We start from the raw sequence: 17,540 nt of genomic DNA, 5'->3' as shown, positions 1-17,540 counted from the left end.
AAAAGAAAACCAGAAAGTATGAACACCAGAAATAAAAAAATAGAAGGGAAAACAAACTGTAAAAGTGAAGTGATTCCAATTATCAGGAACCAAAGGGAAAAAAAACACAACAAAACCCTATTCCAGCACTTAATGAGTCTAATATCACATTATACCCAGTTCAGAGTTCTCAGAGATCTCCCAATAAATATCAGCCCTATGCTTACCACCCATTAAAATCAGTGTGATTTAGCACCCTGCATAAGTACTGTACAGCACTAGTATCACTATAATTAAAATATTTAAAGATCAATAAATACTAAAGAGGAAAGGATAACTAAGCTAAGAGAAACACAGAAAATCTCAGTTCTAATAGTATAATACTTGCAAAAGTGTTTGGCATCTTGGCTAACAGGAGGAAACCAAACAAAAGGAACTTTATACAAAAAGGCAATTTACTTCTGAGGAAGTTTCCAGTTCCCCTTTGCTGCTGCAGTTATGCCCTTCAGAATTATCCCTTTTTCGAGTGCTGGGTCTTCAAAGAGACTGCGGTGAAATAATTGGTTTGGATCTTTGCCCATTAAAAGCAATTTCATGTTATCATAACTTCACAGGAATCAAATGAGTTACAACACCATAAAATCAGCATAGCATAATTATTTGTTGCCATAGAAATAATTAAGCTGGACAACATTGCATAAGGGTCGCACAGAGACAATACCAGGCAAACACAACTAATTTCATGAGCTCTAGGCTGTTTGTCCCTCTCCCATGATTAACAACAGAAGAAAAGAGAACATATGAAGAAAGCTCTATTACCAGATCTATAAAAATCTGGCAATTTATGTAACTGCTGTACCTTTTTATAGACAACAGTGGGGTATTCTATAAACACCACATGACTTTTCCAGGCTGTATCCAAAGCCTTTGCTGCCCTACTCTTCCTTGGCTTTTCTCTGGAATACCATCTCTCTGCAACAACCTGGTAACTCCCACCTGTGGGAGAACTAGACCACTTCTGAACTGCCAGCATGAAGGCATGGCTGAGGGCAACCTCTGCTCAATAGTCAGCTACAGAATAACACGAAAACACAGGGTTCTTTTCTCTGGCACATTGACAACCCTCAGGATCAGAAATGCAGAGGGAGGAGGCACAGAGCACTCACTTGTACAATGTTTAGCACCAACCCATCTCAACTTGTCCAGGACCAAGACTAGACAGAACATGGCAAAAACCCAAATGTTCATCAGGGTCCAGGTCTCTATTAACCTGGAGATGAATAGGTGGCATGAAAGTTGGGCAATTTAGAGGGAAACATTCAAATGCAGCCAAAAAGAAGACATAAAAAATGCAACACCATCATACATCACAGTATTATGAAGTAGGAAAAAAATGCATTTACTTACATATTTCACCACAATTTAATTGCAAATTCAATTATTCCTCCAATTAGGTTATTAATCTGATGATAATATTGCATAAATCTTTATCTTAATAAAATGCCTTTCTTTTCTTGATTTTTTAGAGAAAAAAAGAAACATTTATCTATTGCCCAAATTCTACAGTAATTTCAGTGGAATTACTTCTAGATATAAAGCTATGCCAATGTTTAAATTCATAATAGTGAGTTCAAATATGTGTTTTGCTACAGGGTTAGGGGTTTTTTATAACAAGGTCAGAAAATCAAAGAAGTTCCAGATTTCTCTGAAGTTCAAGTTACATTAAGATATCCAAAAAAAAAAGATCATGAATATGTAAATCTTTCCCAAATGAAACCAAAAAGTTATATTTCATAATGAACTTCTGCTGTAGACAGAAATCTAGTACTATACTAACAATAACTTTCCAGTGTCTGACTAATAATGAAACAGAAATCTCCCCAAGGAGACAAAAAGAAGGACTTAAAGGCTTAACTGCACAAATGGATATGAATTTTCTTTTACTGGCTCCTAGACAGACTGTAAGTAGCTTCAGTTGTTTTACCAGGACCAGAATAAGGTTGACTAAATTTCGGTATTATTTTTCACCTTTTCCTCATGTCAACTGTTTCTGCAGGTATCATTCTACATTCAGTTTTAAATTCCTTTGTAGTTGTCTTTGTTAATCATTAATTAGCTAGAAAGCAAATTTAGATCATTGCCTTGGATTGCATATGGATTATATACAATTTAACAATCATTTAATTTTAAACATACAAGCCAAGAGAATGATTGACAATGCTGAACACAAGTGACATCTACTCCTACCAAATGCATAAAGCCACAGGCATCGTGCAGGGTTCCCATTACACATCTCAGCCTTCATCAGCAGACAGAAGGATGTCCCCCCTCCTGTGCCTATTGGCACAGAGAGATCATCTCCAGAAAGAAGAGAGGTGGCATAAATGACAATAAATCAACCATGCTGGGAAACATTTCCGTTATGGAATGGGAGCAAAACACATGTAAAACATCCTCATTTTACCTTACCCTTTGACCTTGAGCTCCATCTCTTCCCGGTGAACCTGATGCTCCTGGGACACCCTAAGCATTTTAAAATGAGAGCAAATGATGAGATCAAATTAACAGAATCCAACTTAATAATTTTCGAGTGAAACTGTATGACATGTTTGGGATAAATGGAACTAGGAAGCTCAGTAATGGGTAGCACCATAGAAGAGATTCAGTAAAGAAAAGTATTTCTGTGAAATGAGAGATGGGTAAACACACATTGCTAAAATGCAGAGGTGTTCAGTCTGCAGAGACGGTGTTAAACAAGAAAGGGACCAGCTCTTCAGGCCTAAGTGAATCAGTTGCTGCACACCAGCATATCCTGGATTCCTCCACTTTCTAAACCCCTGTTCAAATTCACCCCGAGAACACATTTCTCAGTGGTTTAGAATATATGCCCTAAACTCACAGTGATGTCAATTCAACACTTTAACTTAGTAAGTGACACGGTATACAATAGGGAATACCTGCAGGCCAGGAAAACCAAGATCTCCCTTCTCTCCCTTTTCACCTGGTGGCCCCTGCAAATAAAGAATCACATAGAGTAAACCAAATATATGGTTATTTTCTATTTTTAATAGTTCCCTTCAGTTTCTTTAAAAAAAACAAAGCAACCAATGAGAAAATAGACTAAGATTCTTTCTGGAAGCAAACTTACAGACTCTTATTTGCAAAAATGCAAATACAAACATGGAAAATAGAACTAATTTTAAAAGATTTCATAAGTAACCTGATAAAACTATAACCATTTTGTTACAAGAAAAAAAAAAAAAAAGTAGCTATTTTCTTTTTCTCTTCAAAGGAATTAATTTCACTTCAGGCCTCAGCAGAATCTTCAATATGGTGAAAAAAAAGGTTTTCTGTGGAAAATAGGCATGTTTCTATGGTACACATGGCATGAAAAAATATACTTGTCTAGATAATAAATAAACTTTACCTTTTATAAAAAAACAATTTCTCTGTGAAATATCTGCTCTTATAATTAAAGTATTTGTATTATTCCCTAGGACAACATCATCAAGAATATATAGCTTTGGTAAACCACTATATTTTACATTAGTATCCTATAGACTGGAAAAAAGATGAAATTGTATTGTAATGCAGTAAATATTGCAAAAAATACCTAGCAGAAAAAAATATCTGTATTACTACTTTTCTAGGCTTGCCTGTGCCCATCTACTGGAAAGGTGTATGAAACAAGGTAAGTACTACTGGTTCATTATTCTAACAATGTTCATTTATGATGAAATTCTGCAACTTATTTCACAACAGCCTTGCAAACTCCAGGCCTAATCACTTCCTCTGATGATAGATTTTATTATGTAATGAATATTATTGCCTAATTTTGGCAGAGAATATGGTGAATTTGTTAGGGTATACCTTTCAAGTCAGAACTGATCTGCAATGAGCAGTACAGCCAGAAAAAGAGAAAATATCAACATCTTGGTCTGGTGCCACATCACAATCCTAACTGCACTTTATTTTCACTTGACTTTAGGCTTGGATGCTAATACTCAGGTCATATTCAACTTGCAATCAAATACTTTCAGCTGACTAAAAATTCAGATCAAAATAAAAAACCAGATACGTTGGCACTGAACCCATGTTCAGATGTTCAGATGGAATCCACATCTGTGATTTCACCTCAAATATTGAAATTCAGATTCTGATTACAACACCAAAAGCTATTTCAGTCTAGTCTGAGCTATTTGCTGTTTAAAAGATCAAATAAAAAAAGCCTATTGATTTTTAAATCTCACTGGAAGCCCTTGAATAGAAAGTCCACTGGGTCCTTGTGGTCCCGGAGGTCCTTGAGGTCCAGGAACACCAATTTCACCTCGAGGTCCATCTGGTCCCTAAAGTAGCACAGGACATAAAAACTCTTATCATATGGACAAAGGCAGCTTCTGTTTGAAGAATTAAATACCAATAGATTCAAAAACATCTGAAATATGGGTTAACATGATTGAGCAGTTAGGGTTCAATTTAAAACTGTCTGCTTTCTTTATAAATACTAAAAATATAGGATGATTTATGCTGTGAAAGCAGCATTCTGAATTTTATATCTTTTATTAAGGAACAAATAGGACAAGTTTTGAAAAGAGACAGCAAATGCCAATGACATTTCACTACATTTTTCCTCAAAAACACCAGAGACAATCTGGAATTCATTTCAAGGTTTCCATGCAGCAGAGATAAACCAAGAACCCGTGCATCTGTCAAATGTATAAAAAGTACCTTTGGACCTGGATCACCACGATGACCTTTGGCACCTCTGACACCTGGACCACCCTGTAAAGCACAAGCACGGGACTCATTGAAAACCAAAACACTCAAACAGAGACAAAATCTAGAGAAGCCCAAACAGATTCTTCCTGTTCCTGAATCAGCGTTCAAGAATCAGTAAATATCCTGTCGATATCCTTCCACTGGAGGAATTAAATTGGGAACATACTTAATGTGGCCATACACAGGAACAGATTTAAACACAGATGTGGCTACTTTTTAGAGCCAAGAATGCACACTACGTAAGAATCAAAATAACACTGAAAGCTATGATACGGGTGGAAATGTGGTCACGGGTTCCCTTCCAGTTGCTGAAACCTCCTGCACATCTGTTCTCACCAAAATCATATTGTTAAAGGCTGAGTTTCTAGAAAGGCTAGGAGCATTCTGGCCTGTGTTCAGCAGGACCAGGGCAGGGATTGTCCCCCTGTACTCAGCACTGATGAGGCACATCTCAAGTGCTGTGACCAGTTCTGGGCCCCTCAGTACAATAAAGACATTAAGGGGCTGGAGTGTGTCCAGCGAAGGGCAACAGAGCTGGGGAAGGGTCTGGAGCACAAGTCTGATGAGCAGCAGCTGAGGGAGCTGAGGGTGTTAAACCTGGAGAAAAGGAGTCCCAGGGGAGACTTTATCACTCTCTACAACTCCCTGAAAGGAGTCTGTAGCCTGGGAGAGGGGTTGGTCTCTTCTCCCAGGTAACAAGGGACTGGATGAGTGGAAATCGCCTCAAGTTGAACTGCAGGAGGTTTTGATTGTATACTATGAAAAAATTCCTCACAGAAAGGGTTGTCAAGCTTTAGAACAGGCTGCCCAGAGACATGGTGGAGTCACCGTCCCCAGAGGCGTTTACAAAACATGTGGATGTGGCACTTGGGGACATGGTTTAGTGACAGACTTGGCAGTGCTGGGTTAATGGCTGGACTCAATCATCTTGAAGGTCTTTTCCAACATAAACAGTTCTATAATTCTGTAATTCTAATGACTTAGGAATAGTTTTAAGCAAGGACAACACCAGAGCCTACTAGACCTACACCATGGTTTTATTTGGAGCTATTCTTAGGTAAAATGCCCTTTTGTAAATTCTCTTTTTTGCTTTCTTCAGCAATGCCTACATCTGCTTATCATTTATTAACCAACTTTTGCCTTTATTATTACTATCATCTGAGACACTGGAGTACTATATATCTATGGATAGCTGCCATGAATGTGTTCTGCAACAACATCTGCATGTGCTTTTGGTTCTAGGACAGCATAATTTATTTTTTTTTCATATCAATTTCCCTCTTCCCCCACCTGAATATATTGCCTAATGGCTTGGAATATGAACTTTACAGGTATTCTGCCCATCACTGTACTAAGAAAGGACCTTGTACAACTAGCCACCATAACTAAATAGAATTCTTTAGGGGCTACAATCAGTACTTACAAAAATAACAACAGTTAAATAAAAACTATAAGAACAGAAAATGCACTTATATGCAGTACCTATGGGACTTTAAATAGGAGAAATAACAGAAATGTCTGGAAATCCCAGAGTACTGCTGCTCTTCAATGAAGGTATCATGACATGGTCTTCACATGTGTGATCACAGAACAATTTTCCACTACCTCTCCCAGCTCCCTCAGGGTTTTCTCTTCCATCCCACATCTCTTTGGCCACCACTCATTCCACCATGGCCAGCTCTGACCCTAAAATCTCACCCCACGTTCTCCATGGAACCAAGTTCCAATTGCCAGGTTGCAAGATTCCAGATACTTATATTTCTGCATTCCAGTCTGCTGCCTTTTCTCCTTCCTCTGCCTTACTCCTAACTCTGAGGTTAAAAATTCCTCAGCACAATAACTGCAACTTTTTAGCGTGAACAAAATCACAGTTTTCTCCCATTTTGTTCTCATAAATGGACTGCATTTTTACTAAGACTATATACTTAAAAATAGCTCTGATGCTGAGCCATTAAATCTTATGCTTTCAGATTCATGCTGAAGTTGGTACACCTGTCCATGTTTTGAATCCAGTAACCTTGCTTGGCAAAAGCACAGTTTCTGGAAGAGCAATTATTTAAGACAAAAACATCAGAAGAGGCCCCCTCATTTTTCTTATAAACTTGTTTTGGTGATTATTCCCCAGCACTTCCAAGCCTGTGTGATTAATTTCAAAATTTTTTGTGCTTCTTTTTCTAGCCAAAACTTAATGTTATGCCTTCTTCCTTTATTTTAGTAGCCAGTGCTTTACCCCAGAAACTGATGTTAATCTACTGTTATCAAGACACCTCCTCATTTCTTTTTAGTAGTTAAAACGCACGAAGAACTGAAAGCTTTTTCTCTTTTTTCACTGTTAAACTTCTCCAGTCCTTCCATGTTTTTGTCTCCTTCACCTTCAATTCTGCAGCATTCCTTTCAATTGCAAGCATTAGTTTTCTGTGATATCTCATTTTTACTTTGTGTGGGGAACTTCAGACAGCAGGATCAAATTCTGCCAAAAATGAAGCCATGAAAACAGTATCCCATGGTGAAAAATGCCAGATAATCTTTAGTCTAAACAACGCTTTGTCTTACCCGAAATGATGCATTTTCTAAAAGGTTAAAAATTCCTTCTAGAGTTACTATGCCAAACAATTGGAAGCATTTTATTTGGAGTGGTTTTTAGCTTAATATCTATAAGTGGTTACACGGTAGGATCCTGATCTCTTAAACAGAAGAATCCTTGGCTTGGAGAAAAGTCACATGATATTTTAATGACTTGGAGCACTCCTGACCAGACATAGCACATGTGACTTTCTGACTTTTGGTTGGCACAGAGATGAACACTGACTTTATTCTTTTGCTTTGCTTTTCTGTAGGTCTTGAACTTTTTTTTTTTTCTTTTTTTTCTTTTTTTTCTTTTTTTTTTTCTTTTTTTTTTTTTTCTTTTTTTTTTTCTTCCCAGAGCTCTGCCATCTAACTGTCTGGCAAAAAAGTATTATTTATAACAGGCTGAGTTCCAGAATCACATATTTTCCTGCCTTGGCACTGATTTTTCTGCTTGATTATAAGCTTCTTCTTGCCTGGCACTATGCTATTCAAAACATGATTAATCCTAAATGTAATATATAGAAGTACATTATTTTACTGCTTGGTTAAGCCTTAGCAATTCCTGATCCATGTATCTTTTGAACTATAGTAATACACATCCTTCTAGTCAAATAACTTTTAAACGTTTTTCATTTTACTGTGAAGTGTGGTCAAGCTACTCAATTTAAGTGACATTTTTATGTGAATTATCCCATTGCCTTTTTTACAGAACACAAAGTAGATGCTAAAATGTGGAAATTCAAACTTTAATCCATACTTAATAACCAATATTCAAATAGGAGAACAGAATAATTTCTCCTGTTCAAGATGCAGCTCTTAAGCGAATTTCCTACTGAGTTTCTTTCCAGATTTTTGTACCAGAGCTTAAAGAACAGTTCTTGCAGAACTCAGTTGAGCTGTCAGGAGGATTAATGTCTGCTAGGACCTACTATCTGAAGGCTTTATGTGCAAGCCAATTTTGTTGTTAAACATAATCTCATATAGTTTGTGTACTTTAACACCAAAAACATTTTCCTTTGCTTTTTCTTCCCTGGCTCTTTCATTTAAAAATATGTCCTTGGAGCATACAGGATACAGTATGAGCAGAAAAATATGCAGTTCAAACTTTTCACAAGAGAGCTTTATCTCAAATTCACTCAGCAAGCAGCCCTAACACACCAATCATATTTATGTACTTGTAGCAGAAAAAAAAACATGACTATTCAACAAATATCCCAGTGAGGATTCTTGTAAAACCAAACCAATAACGGACCCTTACAAAGTCTTTCTAAATTGATAAAAACCAGCCTAGGGATGCGAGATTGAGTTCTCAAAATTTAGCAGGCATGTATCTCCATTGTTTGGTCTGATTAATTTCTCAGTTTCTACAAGTCAATAAAGAGAAAGATTATTTATTCCATCTAAGATATTACTCTGACATACAGGGGAAGTTAAATAACTGTCTTCTACAAGAGGCTATCTAGCTCCACTGGTTACACAAGGAAATTAGACACACACTTACTTTACATCTACATGGCAAACTCTTAATGAGTACCATCAAAATGACACCACTAAGAATATGTGAAAGTTGCAACAGTGTACATTTCATCATTCACTGGAAAATTAAAAAAAAAGAAAAAGAAATTCAACTTTCCACAAAGGCAGGTTATTTCATTCTTAATTCTCTTCATGGCTCTTGGATACCTCTCTGCCTCTAAGAACTCTCAGAAGAACCTGTACTTCCAGTTCTACTTTCCAATAAATATTATACTTAGGTAGGGCTTTTGAGACAGAAAAGTCTTCTTTCATTACATATACAAAAGTGGTATTATCATGTTCCATATCTTTAATTGATAAGAATTCTGTAAACTGAGCATATCAGAAATCTAAACTCCAAGCAACATTTAATACACATCTGCTAGAGTAGACAGGGAGTAGGTGATTAAAAATTTGAAAATAAATGGCACTATGACATATCTAATGCTACAGACAGGTAAAAAGGTTCCAGATCTAAAGAATACCCCAACTGCTTCAGCATAATACATCTTTACATAATTTATAGCATCTTCGGTATAAACTGAATATAATTTTATCTCTTTACCAACACTTGAAAATGTAATTTAACCTCATTAGTTATACAATGGCAGTATATTCCCATGTTTTGAAATAAAGGTGGCCAGTAGACTATTTGGTAGAATTCACTACAAAGCTGAATAAAACCTTACCGGTGGTCCAGGAGGTCCAAGGGGACCCTTATTGGCTTCTGAACAGGAACAAGCATGAGGAAGGGCAGGGCAATTTTCCTCATCTCTCTATGAAAAGGTTAAGACAGGAGAAGAATGATGTCCAGAACTTCAAATGTTAGATATTTTATCAATCCAAGACATAGTATTTAGTACAGTCTAAGACACAGTACTCAAAAGCACCTCCTTGATTTAGAAAATACATCTTATTGACTTGCAATAGGAAAAATAATCCAAGCAGAAATGGGCTTCTTCGAAAACTTTTAAGCATCCATTTCCAATAAAATGTTTGTCTCAATAAAGTAGAAAATAAAAGGTAAATTCTACAACAGTTATTGAAAGAGGTTTCTTACCAAGCCAGGAAGTTCACAGCATTTGTCTCGATTGGCCCATGAGGTAGCACAAATAATGTCAAACATCTGTAACTGCAGCTGTTTCAAAACAAGGGTAATGTACAATATGACTTTTAGATATAGGATCAGTGCAAAATGGAGCCATCAGCAAGCAAAGCCAACTTGATTCAAGCACTTATATTAGACAAAGGCTTTTGACTTTGAGTAGCAAGCCACAAACGGTAAATCCACTGCTTTTACCTAATGTGTGTCTAACCAACACACCTGAACTATCAGACATTACATGAATTGAGCAAAGCTGTTCAAAGTTTAATGCTGCATGCATTTGTTTAATTTTCCCCCACTCTGTGCTTTAATTCCTTATTTTGCCCAATGGTGTCTTCCAATATCTTTTTATAGCAAAAAAGACATCAAGAGTCAGGCGAGAGAGAGTTTATCTTCTCTGAATAATTTCTCTTCACCCTATGGTCTGCTGTTCAGATTTTATCTGGGACAAGGTCTTCTGTAGACCATAACTTTTCCTGGAGCTGAGCCACAAATAATATTTCTCAGTTTAATTTTACTTTATAATATACCCTCTCTTATCCATATTATCCCCTGACAATGATAGTGTTAAGAATGGGGAAAAGCTTGTTCACCACATGACAACATTGGGCAGACAAGAAAATTCCCATCACAGGTCTGGGAACATGGTTTAGACAAGAATTTAATCTGCAAGAACACACACATTTGCTAAAAATAGTGGCTGCTAGATACTCAGAAACAATATACTAAATAGGACTCAATGGTAAAACAAATTATCTCCTTTACAGCCCTGAGTGAACAAAGGGGTCTAGAGAGATGAAGATTTCTTCTGTTACTATTTCTATTCTTTTTCCATGCCTTGTTTATGTGCACACTGAATAGAGAATGGTATGGAACAGAACATCCCATTAAATTAACCCCACATGTTAAAAAAGTCAAGGAACTGCTAGAGATAGAACACTGGGTTTGTTCCCATTATTTTCAGTGGCATTATTTTAAGATCAGAACAGACAAATGAATTTTAAAATTTTCTTATAACTGCATTGCTTCTAAAGCTGTTAAAATGAATTACATATGTGCACCTCTGGTTTTGCCTCATTTTTTTTTTTCTTATAGAAGTCAAATATTATATTTTAAATAAAGGCATATTTTCATATAAATAGACATGCTCCTCACCTGCCAGCAGACTGATGGTTTGTAGATTTGCTGTACTACAGATGCAGACACAATGAGCTGGCACCATGCTAAACAGCTCAGACAGCTGAAGTGCAGCATGAAGGCAGCATCTGGACTCTCAGTTTGGCTCCATGGGGACCCACACTGAGCCCAGCTGTGTCCACGTCAGTGTCAAATGGAAGCTGGCTTGACATGGAGCCACTTAGATGCCTCCCTCTTTGCTACACATCCCTGAGCTCCTAACTCCAGGAGGCCTCACTAGTAGCAGCAGCAGATGAAAGTGCAGGCACACACTGCCCTGGGACACAGAATATCTGGGCATTTGCATGAAACTGCCCTTAAGCAAATCAGACATCCCAGAAATGGGGTGCAGCAACACCAGAGCTGGTTCTCTAGAGAGCACCTTATGTTCACTTTTTTTTTTTTTTTTTTTTTTTTTTTTTTTTTTTTTTTTTTTTTTTCCCATAACCCAGTCCACTCCAAGCTATTCTGTTACCCTGAACAATGGTAGGATGACAGCACTAGCAATATTTACACATAGGTGTGTATGTGCATTCGTTCTCTCTGGACAATCTGGACATCCATAGCAATAAAGTATGTTGGTGTAAACTAAAGAGCAAACAGACATTTTCTGAAATGCTGTATTCACCAGCTAAATGTTGGATAGCTCAGTATTCTTTTTTAAAAATATTACGTGGGCTGCTCTGACTCCAGCTAAAACACAAAACAAAGCTTTCTTTGCTACTGTTATTCATAAACATTTATTCATAAGTCTCTGCATTCATAGTGATTTTGCTTTCTAAACATCCAGCCTTGCAAACAGAATCAGGAAGGTGGAAAAGTCCTCATCTAACCAGGCTACAGCTCTGCAAATGTTTCTCAACAGATCACATTAGATAATACTATTAACAGTACATATACATGCAAGCAAACAAAGTTCCAAGAAGAGGAAACATCAATAAAGAGAAGGTCTGTGAATTGTAGATAATGTTTTAAAGTTGGACTTTTCATTAAATCCCAGAGAAGTAATAGAAAACATTACTTGCTTAGGTCTCAGTCAGGTTTCATTGCTCTAGCTACAGATGATTCATTCAGGAATATTAAAAAGGTTAGGCACCTTGAGCCCAATCCCCTTTTTGCTCACTCTATCTATCTATCTATCTATCTATCTATCTATCTATCTATCTATCTATCTATCTATGCCTGTTCATTTTACCATTACACATTGTATACATTGAGGGGAAAGAAAACTCTGGTACAATTATATTTCCTCAAAATTGAAATGTCTGGCAAAACTCTAATGCCTGCTCTGTATTGATTTATCTTAAAAATACACTAAAAACATTCTGAGAATGTTAAACTGTTCCATGTGAATACAGTTGGAACAAAACATCCAGAATTTTGTTCCAAAGTAACTGCCTGCTTACTTTTATTTTATATAATAAGCATCTCTAAAACTAAGAGATCTAATAATCTAGTAGCTGCTCTGAGAACTTCTATCCTGCCTCCTACTAGAGTCCTTTGATGTCCTACAAATTCTGGAGTCGGAAACCAGCTCATTCACATCTTAAATGTGACTATTCAAAGAGGAGCTACTCAATATAAATAAATTGTGCAGAATGGATGCTTCAGAGGATGGAATTTAGGTGCTTTCTTGATTTGTTTCTAATTTGGTATATATGATAATACTAGAAGACATCTTAACATTACTAAAGAATTTTTATCTTCATCTACACATTTCTAATCTTATGTCAGCTTTATAGTTCATTTGAACAAAATCAAATTTTTCAGTGAGTGGGCTGTCTGAATTTTTTTGTATAGATTCCTATGTTCTAACAAAAGACACATTTCTTTCCACTTCTTTACAAAGCCTTCTCTAATTCCAAGATTTCCTAAGTCTGTCTTTTTCTGTTTCTATTGGAATGTGACTACAAAGGTTTCTCTGTGTGATTGTCTTTACAGGCTTCATATAATTATTATCCATCTCTTTGAGTCCTAAAAGCTCTTTTTTTTTCTTTTTTTTTTGTACAGAGACATATTCTGAGGGCTTATTTTTTTCTAAACAAGAGTATTTTCATATATTAACAAGCAAATACAGATTAGAAACCTTGTTCCTATTCAAATCAAGCCTTGGTTCATGGTTCACATTCTCTGCTAACCTCATTCTAGGGTCAAGAAAGTTCAAGGACAATTAGCAAACACTACTATGCACAAAAAGGTCAAAAAACCCCAAACAAAACAAAATGGAAAAACTCTCATTGATTGCCATGCAAAAAGAATTATCAATTACTACTTCTAGATAATAATTTCAGAGGAATGAATGAGCACTTAAAACTGGGGGAGAGGGGAGACTTCACATTAAAATGTCTTATATTATAGAAGAGCTAGATATACTAAGATGGGAACTTTTGGGGACAGTCTGTGCCAAACCACTTCAATTTTTTAGTGAACAGACAGTCAATTAAGGGGCCAACAAGGAATCAGAGGGAATAACGGACACGGAGAATAATTACTAAAAATTTAAAAACCTAAAGTTTAAATAATTCTAGGCAAAGGAGTTATACATTGTATTACTCTATGTAATTAAATTTGAAACACTGAATGTATCAGCTGTGTTTACCTATGTTTTTGAGACTAAAATTTCAAGAATTACGATCTTATGATTACATATATTAAAATAATAAAACAATTATTTTGCCCAAGTTGACAACTACTGCAGGCTTTCACAGAATTTCTGAAATGCTGGGACTTTACCTTTTAAAATACAAATTCACTTGGCTTCAAGTTAAAACTAACTGCAAAGTTCCCAAAGAGTTGTTTTTTTTAGGATATTTTAAATGTTAGAAAGAATAGTTACTGTTCCACTCACCGGTGCAGAATTGTCTCTTGGTCCCCTGGATCTCACCATCCTCCCCAGCACTTCTATGCCATCAGAACTGATATTCCCTGCTGCATTAATGGTCTTCTCACCCACTTCTTTGCAGTCAATAATTATCTTAGCTGTGGTCTTGCTGATAATAACATGCAACTAAGCAAAAGAGAAGATGCTTTAACATACAAAGGAGCATGTGGGATATATGTGTTCTTTCCTTGGGAAAAGGGGGGTATTTTTTGAAATTAGCTCCTAATTCCATGTTTCCTAATGAAACTCAAACACTCCAAAGCAGATAACCTAGGTGACCTCTAGAGGTCCCTTCTGACCTGAATTATTCTATGATTGTAATCTGTTTAATGAATTTAGTTTATTTTTCTACTTCTGGAACTTCTGCAAAGAAATTGGCAACTTACATAATTTATTCAGTAAGTAAATAATTTGTCCCCACAGAAGATCTACACAATGTTCAGATACTACTCAGATACCACAGAACTCTTGACTTATGTGGCCTTTCCTTGTATAGAGCACTGGATTTCACCATTACAGTCATTATAGACAGCCACTTGCAAAAGTCAAAACTAACCAGTAAAATTTAGTCTGTAAAATATATATTGACAGCAAAAGCTTCACAGTGAAGTTTTTACTTTGAAAAAATCAAATCACATCAAATGCAGTGCAGAAAGCAGAGCACAACAACTAAATTCTTTCCTTCTGCATTGATCACACTCTGATGCAGCAGAGGCACTCCCAGTAGGGAGGAATAGCTACAACTGTCCTGCCATAACCAAACTCTCAAGGAATTTGTTTGTTTTGTTCAGTAAAGATCCAAATATCAGGGAAAAAAGTGAACCCTCCACCCTCTACAACAAACAGGTGCTACAATCCTAGTACTGCTTCACCTGCTTTCAGAAAGAATGTTAAAAGTTCTCAAATAACAAAAGAAAGTCCAACATGGCATAGCTCTTAAAATATATTTAAAAATTACAAGTGATGAAAAAACTATTTTTTTTATTTTGAGTGACACTGCCAATCCAAATCTTAAAAGGAAAAGCTGCTTTATTTCTAAAATACTTTTCAAGATATCTATTTTTAAATTAACTCTAAAATACAGGCAAAAAGCATGAGATAAAAATTGAACACATCAGCTTCATGATAAAAACTATGATTTGTTTAATTTTAATCTAAGACTGCAAAGAGACTTATGACAGTAAGGTAGGTGATGCAAAATACAACTTTTGCAAATTTTTTTTGGCAGTAATTGAAATATGATTTTGAAACATGAAAAACTCACAAGCTTTTATTCAGAGGGCTTTTTTTCCCTATTGCCATTACTAACCTTATGGAAACTCCCATAAAATATCTTCCTTATTTCAGGACCTTCAAAAGTTACAGTTTGAAAATCTCCTTTGTAGTCATAGTTAAAGAAAGTCAGAGTTTTTCCACCATCTGTGTGAGATCAAAATTAAGGGCTCTGCGTTAAAGTTTTCCTGATGCAATATTTGAAAGTCAGTTTGTATTTTACAAAGCAGACCAAAGAGGACAGCTCAATAAACATAAACATAATGCTCATAAACAACATAATGACATGGAAGTAACAAGTTATACCAGAGAAATGCTCTTTCCTGGTTTGACAGGAAGGATGGACCAGCAGTTCTGAGTCTACCCCACCCATGCCTACCTGGTTCAGCTCTCCCATTAGCTCTCTGTGGGAGCTGGACAAGAAAAATTCTTCCTCAAGCCATCTAAATGCCTAATTACCACCTGTTTCAAGGTGACAAACTGGCAGCTATGAGCACATCACAGCTTCATCTTCTCAGCAGTAAAACCTTGTAAATTATAATCCCTGTTTCACAATTGTGAAAGTAAAGCCAAGCAGAAATGAAGAGCCATCAGGTGTTCCTGTCTGTGGCTCTAACACTGCTTTTCACCAGACTGCATTTCCCCTACATATGCTCCCAGGACCACTGGCTTCTATCAAGACAGATTCAATCAGAATCAGATTCAGAGCACTGGAAATCTTAAAAGCAGATGAGTACCTCACATCAAATTGCATCTAGTACAGATCCTTCAAATCCAGTTTAAAGCAGTTAACTCAAAATTTGACTCTAACTCCAAATTAAATTCAGTTAAATTGAATCTAAAACCCATGCATTAGAGATTACCCCCTGCCAGATTCAGGTGGTTGTTCTGGGAGCAGACTGAAACATTGGCAATAATAAAACCAGACACAGAATTAATCATTTGTACAGTTAAAATCACTGATAAAACACAAAACACATACTATCTAAAATAACTCCAACCAGTGGTTCATAGGCTTCATTTAAAATCTCCCACAGAGCAAAGGGCTCCTGAGGCGTGTCTGGGAGGATCCGAAAGAGAAACGTGATGGTGTAATCAGAAGGGAGACCTTCAGGATGTAAATACCTGTAAGAGAGATAATGCCTTTGAAACTGCAACAGTATTAAATCTGGTGATTTACTCATCAGAATTTCACTTGACATGCTTTCTATTACTCTGTAAAGTCCCTTATTAATCAAGACTGAGAAGTGCTCCAAGTGTTTATAAAATCTGCTCAACTTGATAACGCCAAAAGAATGCTTACAAAGAAAGTAGAAGTTGTTGTTTCCCTTGAAATTTACAAAATTGACCTTAAAATTAAACTTTCTTTTTTATTTGAAGATAAATCAGAGGTCCCTTGGAAGTAAAGCTGAAATTAATTGTATTTAAAGCTTTTAGCAAACAATAGCCACTCTCAAGACCTTTGAAATTGTCTGATTTAGGAGACAATGGAAATGGAAATTTCTTGGAAGACCAGTCTCAATAGACATGTCCTTTGTCATTAAACCATTATAAATAGATTAAAATTAGGAGTGTCAGACTGTTATAGGAAGGTTTTTAAAACATAGAGAATGGAGTTTATACATTTCAAAGCCAATACAAAAGAAAGTGAAGTCAGAACAGGCCACATACTGAAATACAATCTGGTTTCCTAGAATTTATGCAGAAGAGAGAGGAAGTTTATGATATAAAAGAAGTATTTTATTTTATGTCATTTCCAAAAATTCTTTATTTCTTACTTCAAATTTAATTTAACTTTTTGTTGTCAAATCTCAAAGTGAAACATTTGGACAAGTGTCTGAAACAACTGACTGTATGGTAAATATCAGTCTGATTCCTTAAAACCATAGTAGGGGGATCTGAAAGAAGTCTCAAGAGTTATTCAAACAATTTATTTTTCCCAAATATCCACCCCTTCTTAAGTGTTTCTGGCACATAGAAGATGTATAGACATGAATCATGCTGAAAAGAGAGTTAACATGATAAATCATCAATATATTCTGCACAGTGTCAATAGATAATCAAATTTGATGTTACATTGCCCTTTTCCCATAGAGAAAGAGATTAAGTCAATAGGTAAAAGAAAAAAAGCCTTTGTAGTGTGTCCAATGCACGAGAATGAAAGCCAATTCAACAAGTAGGGTGGGTTAAACACAAGGTTTGGGGATACAGAGCTCAAAAAGGAGAATAAAATTAATGGCATTCAGTGCACAGATGAAGAGACAA

The 17,540-nt window shown here is 36.1% G+C and overlaps 1 protein-coding gene across 4 annotated transcripts in view; it reads right to left on the bottom strand.

Moving 5' to 3' along the window:
• COL14A1 (collagen type XIV alpha 1 chain) overlaps positions 1–17,540 on the bottom strand; it is a 114,848-nt gene that overhangs the window by 18,594 nt on the left and 78,714 nt on the right. For all 4 annotated transcript variants that reach the window (XM_083854837.1, XM_083854838.1, XM_083854839.1 and 1 more), the window contains exons 32-40: positions 16,258–16,400; positions 15,313–15,422; positions 13,971–14,129; positions 9,902–9,979; positions 9,531–9,617; positions 4,708–4,761; positions 4,230–4,325; positions 2,937–2,990; positions 2,449–2,502 (exon numbers count right to left, since the gene is read on the bottom strand). In XM_083854837.1, coding sequence (XP_083710963.1) covers positions 2,449–2,502; positions 2,937–2,990; positions 4,230–4,325; positions 4,708–4,761; positions 9,531–9,617; positions 9,902–9,979; positions 13,971–14,129; positions 15,313–15,422; positions 16,258–16,400 — 835 coding nt within the window. The remainder of the gene's footprint in view (positions 1–2,448; positions 2,503–2,936; positions 2,991–4,229; positions 4,326–4,707; positions 4,762–9,530; positions 9,618–9,901; positions 9,980–13,970; positions 14,130–15,312; positions 15,423–16,257; positions 16,401–17,540) is intronic.

The sequence above is a fragment of the Zosterops lateralis genome (genome assembly GCF_965231275.1).
Source record: "Zosterops lateralis genome assembly, chromosome: 1".
Taxonomy (NCBI): domain Eukaryota; kingdom Metazoa; phylum Chordata; class Aves; order Passeriformes; family Zosteropidae; genus Zosterops; species Zosterops lateralis.
This window is presented reverse-complemented; position numbering and strand designations above follow the sequence as displayed.